Below are 6,749 nucleotides of genomic sequence, written 5' to 3'. Positions count from 1 at the left end.
GTAAGTTTATAACAACTACAGATTTCATTCAATGAAACTGCACATATTTAGAAATTGGGATTTTTACCGAAATTATCTAAAACTTGAACCGCGTATCATCATCTGGCGTTTGAAAGATGCGGAAGATCTGGACGTTTCCTCTGATTTTCACCATTTACTGCATCTTATACGAGCTTAAAACTATTTTGGACTTTAGTAATGCGGAAGAGTACATTTTCGATATGTCGTATTTTCCGCTCTCGGCTGTCGGAAAATTCACTCCGACAAAAGTCAAACGGTTCTTCACTGTTTTGGAAGTAAGAAACACCTGACACGTACCAAAAAGTTCAGTATTTAAGATGTTTTCTATTATAGAAAGTTTACTCGACTCGTATTGCAGCTTTACATTACGTGAATTTACCATCACATGCTCTACCATTTATCAATTTGATTAAAATGGGTTTAAAGCCGAAACTACGAGAAAGGGTAACATTTTAATAATTTTAAATAAAAATAACTTGATTTACTATAACATTTTTTTTAGATAAACTTTCATGATAATTTCGACAGTTTGCCTGAATATTACGATGTGGATCAACTTCCCAAAGACTTTAAAGGAAATGGACAAAGCTTTGCTGAGATCAATGGTAAAATAACATAAAATATTGATTTTTAATTAATTAATTGCCAGGATTTTAGAAAGAACAAAAAAGTTAATTATGGATCACGAAGATCACTTAACGAAGGTTTTCAGCGCCAGAGTAAATGAAGATCTGAGACCAACGAAATTAACAAATGACGATTTGTTGGGTTTCCATGGCAATTTCAAGCAACTAGATTTTGATTAATTTTTCATCTTATGCACTTGGGTCAAACAGTTTTAAAAATAAACGAAAATTAATTTGGTCATTATGTTTTAATATATAAATAAAATGATTTACAATATTCCAATTATTTTTTGTTTGTATCAATTAAATGTAATTATTAGTACTACCTCTTTTTTCTTATTGAAATTCAATGATTCCTTTAAATCTGCGTTTTATTTATAATGATTAAAGTCTAATTTCTTAATTTATTTTAAAGTTGTTTGAACAAAATTGTAAAGTCATTAAAGTTTCATTAATAATACAACAAATTGCAGAAAATAACAAGAAGTCAATACTTTTTACCACCAAATTACTAAGTTTTTGAAGCAAATTTGTATTGTGATTGGATTTGTTAGTCTCCTATTGAATTTTCATAAATTTTCGATTAATTTATATATTTTTTTTTCTGAATTGGATTTCACAAACTGTGGTTTTTAGACATAAATTTATATATTTTATGAAAGTACACAAGTTCAACAATTAGAATACATAATAAAAATATTTTTCTAAATAAATCAAGATTTCATTTGAAAATAACAATTACAAAGTGCACATGTCCAACAACTTTTAAACATAATTTATGGTAGACATTTTGATATAGAGAGAGAAACGTATAAAGTAGAATAGTTTGCAACGTTTCAAAACATTTGCAGTTTTATTTTTATCACCATAAGATGGATAGTAAGTATTATTTGATTTTTTACTCAATTTACTAAAATAATTTAAAAAAATTATTGAGAAATCGTTATTTTTAGTATTTCTCTTTTACAAATAATTCAATTTTGTTAAACTATTCTTAAATCGATTATTGTTAACTGAATTAACTAATTATTGAAATAGTGCTAGTGTACAAATCGCCTCTCATGTTCTACACCGAGGATGAGATACAAAGGATTTTGAATGGTCACGGAATAAAAGTGGATCAGCTTTTTGATTATGTCAAGATCATCAAGGATTGGTTGAAGACGCAGCCTCACATCCCTTTGGAGCCTAGCGATAGGCAAATTGCTTATTTCCTGTTAATGAACAAATTTTCCATAGAAAACACTAAAGTGAAGTTGGACGCGAATTACACTATCAAAGGTTTAATACCTGACTTTTTCAATAAACCTGCATCGCATCCGGACATTAAAAGAGCTCTGAAATTCGCGTAAGTTTATAAAAACTACAGATTTCATTCAATGAAACTGCACATATTTAGAAATTGGGGATTTTTACCGAAATTATCCAAGAACTTGAACCGCGTCGTCATCTGGCGTTTGAAAGATGCGGAAGATCTGGACGTTTCACTGTTTTTCACCATTTGCTGCATCTTTTACGAGCTTAAAACTATTTTGGACTTTAATAATGCGGATGAGTACATTTTCGATATGTCGTATTTTCCGCTCTCCGCCGTCGGAAAATACACTCCGACGAAAGTCAAATGGTTCATGACTATTTTGGAAGTAAGAAACACCTGAAACGTACCAAAAAGTTCAGTATTTAAGCTGTTTTTTTTTATTATAGAAAGTTTACTCGACTCGTATTGCCGCTTTACACTACGTGAATTTACCATCACATGCCCTATCATTCATCAAGCTGATTAAAATGTTTTTAAAGCCGAAACTACGAGAAAGGGTAAAATTTTAATAATTTTAAATAAAAATAACTTGATTTACTATAATATTTTTTTAGATTATCTTTCATGAAAATTTCGATAGTTTGCATGAATATTACGATGTGGATCAACTTCCCAAAGACTTTAATGGAAACGGTCAAAGCTTTGCTGAAATCAATGGTAAAATAACATAAAATATTGATCTTTAATTAATTAATTGCTTGGATTTTAGAGGGAACAAAAGAGTTAATTATTGATCACGAAGATCACTTAACGAAGGTGTTCAGCGCCAGAGTAAATGAAGAGCTAAGACCAACGAAATTAACAAATGACGATTTGTTGGGTTTCCATGGCAATTTCAAGCAATTAGATTTCGATTGATTTATTCGGTTCTTATAAGTTTAGCTTAATACAAGGTTTAAAGTATCAATCATATTCATGATTTTCATAACATTTTAATCTAAATAATAAAAAAAAAACAATAATTTTATTAATATAAAAGTTTAATTTATTAGTGGTTAGTTAAAAAAGTATTTAGATAAAGAAAAAAATTAAATAAATCTGTAGTAATTTTTAATAAAATGCACTTGTTTTTTTTTTTGCATCAAAAATTTTGTATTAATTTTTTTTATTATTAATATATGGGAGTGAGCAAGATATTATTAAGAAGGTCAGTAAACTAGGATTGGCAGAATCAAATTCGAAATGAAAGTCAGCAAAAAAAAGTACCTAAAATCTGTTTTGGTCTTTGCTTTATTTTGAATGATGGATCACGAGTGAGTATGTTGTTATGTGATTCTTCTGATGAGAATATAGAGGGAGTAAGGAAGCTGGAAGATCGTATAAATATGGGTACCAGCAACCTTCGGTGTTAGTGATGCAAAGTGTTTTCTAAACAAAACAGCAAGATGAATTGTGAGTATTTTTTTAAAAACTAATTCATTCAAAATAAATCAACAAAAACAGGTATTAATAATACTATAAATTCAATTTTATGTGTGTTTTATTAATGAAATGATAATAACGTTACAACTTTAGCACTTAAAAAAAAACTAATTTTTATTCATAGAAATAAATTTGATATTTGTAAAAACACGATGAAAAAACTATTAAATAAATAATAATTTTTAAATAATTGTAATGGACAAATAATAAATTACTAATTACAAAAAAATAATAATTATTCAAAATAACAATGAATTCAAAACTGAAATTTCTACATAATAATATGGAGAAAAACTTAATTTAAATTAAAAAAATTACAATTTTGGGATACAAATTCTCCTATGTTAACAAAAAAAATCTGAAGTTTTTTTTTATAAAAAATATTGAGTAAATTAGAAATCGATAAATTTGAAAAAAAAAAAATGTTATAAGTAAAGAGAAAATTGTTAAGAAATATTATAAAATATTCAAATGAAGATGATTTAGTGGTTAACCAATAATCATTGAGTGAAATTACAAATTTTCAAATTGTTTTCTGTAATTATAACAAATGATTTTCTTTAAAATCATAAACGCAATTACGTAAGTTGATTTATTAATTATTCCATTTATAATTAAATTTATCAAGTTGCACGAACTTTTTTTTGTTTTGTTTTTGCAGAGTAATCATTATCAAGGCTCTCTGCATTGTATTTTTTAATTGTTAAAAACAATGTTTAGTTTTAATAAAAACAAAATGATTTTATTTAAAAGATTCACAAACATATTTATATTAAGTGTTCATAATTTATTTTGGAATGAAAAAACAAACAATTTTATTGTCTACAATAATAAAATTGTAGACAATAAAAAGTCGTTTAAATATTAAAAAAAACTAATTTATAAACGTAAGCATCGATCTGTTATTTTAATAATTTGCCTATAAAATATCGATTAATTACAGTAATAAGTTATGATCATATTTATGTATTTACTGAAAACAAATTGATCATAGTTATAAATGACAACAGTACCTTGAAGAGTGCGGTTTCGATCAGTACGGATTAAATATAGTCATTTTCGAAAATTTCAAAACAAACTAATAGCAAATGTTTATAAAACACAATATATTTATTAGGTCAGTCGCGATAATTTTTTGAAAACAAACCTCATTATTAATATACACGAGAAAGAAAAATGTATTTGTTCATTTATTCAAATATTAATAGGAAACAGTTTCAAAGTTCAAGGATCTAATTTAACTGTTTTTATTTGAATGAAGTTCGCATTGCCATCAATCAACAAAAGAGAAAGTCGAAATAAAATTGATTGATTTGACTTTTGCCTACTTTTTCATTGGCTCAAATTATTTAGTTTTACAATTTTTTTTTACAGGCGATTTGAAAGCGAAATCTCCTTGCTTGGATTATACCGATGAGGATTTCAAGAAGATTTTGGAGAATCGTGGACGGAAATTGAGCGAAGTTGAGGAAGATGTTAAGGTTATTAAGGAATGGTTGAAGTTGCAGGCGCATTTGCCTATGCATCCAACTGATAGGCAAATCGTGTGTTTTCTCGTGATGAATAAGTTTTCCATTGAGAAAACTAAGGAGAAGATCGATAATAATTATACTATTAAAACCTTGGTGCCAGATTATTACAATGTTTTACCTACGAGTCCTGAAATTGAAACGTCCTTCAAAACTAAGTAAAATAAACGTAAAGAAAATAGTGGTTTTTGGGAGATTATATTTAATTTATTTTGTAGTACTTGGGCGACTTTGCCGAAGCTCACGAAAAACTTGAACCGAGTGCATGTTTATAGATTGGAAGAAACTGAGGATTTCAACGTGACTACGATGTACGCTATAATGATGCATCTTTTGGAGCTTAGAACCGCTATGGACTTCAGCGATTCCGATGAGTATATATTCGATCTGAAGAACTTCACGATGGGCGTCATCACTAAATATAACCCAATGGACATCAAGAAGGTCTTCACGATCATAGAGGTAAATCATAATTTTTCTTAAAAAATTTTGTATTTAAAATTTCACGATGTTTCAGAAAGTCTACTCCTTCCGTGTAGCAGCGTTGCATTTGATCAATTTACCTTCGTACGCTGAAAGCTTGGTAGCCTTTACCAAAACCTTGATGAAATCCAAAATCGGCGACAGGGTAAGAAGACAAAACATATTTAATAATCTTAATAAAATTACTAAATTTTCTTTAGATCATAATCCATAAAAGCTACGATTCGCTTCTCGAACACTACGATAAAGATGAGTTACCTTCAGATTTTGGTGGTACTGGAAAATCTTTGTTGGAAATTAAAGGTACAATTTCATTTGCTTAAAATCTATTTTTTTTTTATAACTGTTTTACTTTTTGTTTGTGCAGATGATGTGAAGAAAATGTATAAGGATAATGAAGAGTACTTAATGAAGGTCCTTCAGGCGAGAGTAGATGAATCCAAGAGACCCTCGAAACTCGTCAACGACGATTTGCTTGGTTTCCATGGCAACTTCAAGAAGCTGCAAGTCGATTGATCTTTGATGCATATTCAGTTTTTTTTTAAAGAAAAAAAGAGAGTAAAGTTATGTGATTTAGATAATTAAAGTAATTATAATTGTAAGAATGTAGCAGATCGAAATCATTAAAAAAAATATATAAATCTTTTGTACATAAAACTCAATATTTCAATTTGAAATCGGACTAATCGAGGAACTAAATATAAACAGCACAAAACGTATACTATTCTTTTTTTTTTACTAGATTTAGATTGTTTCAAAATGTCGGAACTAACGAAAACCGGACTATGCGAGGTATTTTTTTTTTAAATGTAATAAAAATGTCATTTAACAAGTTTATAGCGTGTAAAAGAAGTGAATCGAAATATATTAATTTGTATATAAAAATTACATTGAAAATTGATTGCTTGAATATATAAAATAATATATGCATTAAACAAACATAATTCTGTAGAATTATTAAACCGCAATTAGGATGGAAATTGTTTAATGAGAGGAATGCGTCCTAATTATTATTTGTGTTTGGATAAATTGTAATTAAAACTTCAATAATTGCGGTGCTTAATAACTTGTAAAATAGAGCATCAATCGTCTTTTTTTTATACATCACTAATTGGGATTTGGTTGTCCCTTTTCTACTCCTCTTTTCCTCTCTCTCTCTCTTTCTACAGTAAGTTGGCTAATTGCACGCGTTTGTGGTCCATCTTTTGATGCTTTCGGATGACCTGAAGTGCAAAGCTTTACTACACGGATGAAGAAGTATCAAAGCTGCGAGCGCGGAGTTCGGACTATCTCTGAAAAGATGTCCGAATGTGCAGGCGAAAACTCGGGAAAAAGTAAATCCAAATCCAC

The 6,749-nt window shown here is 28.5% G+C and overlaps 1 protein-coding gene across 1 annotated transcript; it reads left to right on the top strand.

Moving 5' to 3' along the window:
• The first annotated feature begins 1,503 nt into the window (after positions 1 to 1,503).
• Positions 1,504 to 5,966, top strand: LOC108569138. The gene is made up of 12 exons (XM_017930568.1): positions 1,504 to 1,526; positions 1,686 to 1,995; positions 2,047 to 2,290; positions 2,352 to 2,462; positions 2,520 to 2,622; positions 2,675 to 2,821; positions 3,328 to 3,357; positions 4,762 to 5,074; positions 5,135 to 5,378; positions 5,434 to 5,544; positions 5,600 to 5,702; positions 5,767 to 5,966. Exons 1-12 carry the CDS (start codon positions 1,520 to 1,522, stop codon positions 5,913 to 5,915), a joined length of 1,872 nt encoding a protein of 623 aa, XP_017786057.1. The 5' UTR covers positions 1,504 to 1,519; the 3' UTR covers positions 5,916 to 5,966.
• Positions 5,967 to 6,749: the final 783 nt, after the last annotated feature.

Source organism: Nicrophorus vespilloides, unplaced genomic scaffold (assembly GCF_001412225.1).
Source record: "Nicrophorus vespilloides isolate i.1.1-1 unplaced genomic scaffold, Nicve_v1.0, whole genome shotgun sequence".
Taxonomy (NCBI): domain Eukaryota; kingdom Metazoa; phylum Arthropoda; class Insecta; order Coleoptera; family Silphidae; genus Nicrophorus; species Nicrophorus vespilloides.
Note: the sequence above shows the minus strand (reverse complement) of the source record. Positions and strands in the feature narration are given on the sequence as shown.

What these genes read in the sequence shown, in the direction of transcription:
- LOC108569138 (XM_017930568.1), top strand. An exon ending in GGTTCATGACTATTTTGGAA is followed by an intron (nt 2,291 to 2,351) that starts GTAAGAAACACC and finishes TTTTTATTATAG; the next exon opens with AAAGTTTACTCGACTCGTAT. An exon ending in AGGTCTTCACGATCATAGAG is followed by an intron (nt 5,379 to 5,433) that starts GTAAATCATAAT and finishes ACGATGTTTCAG; the next exon opens with AAAGTCTACTCCTTCCGTGT.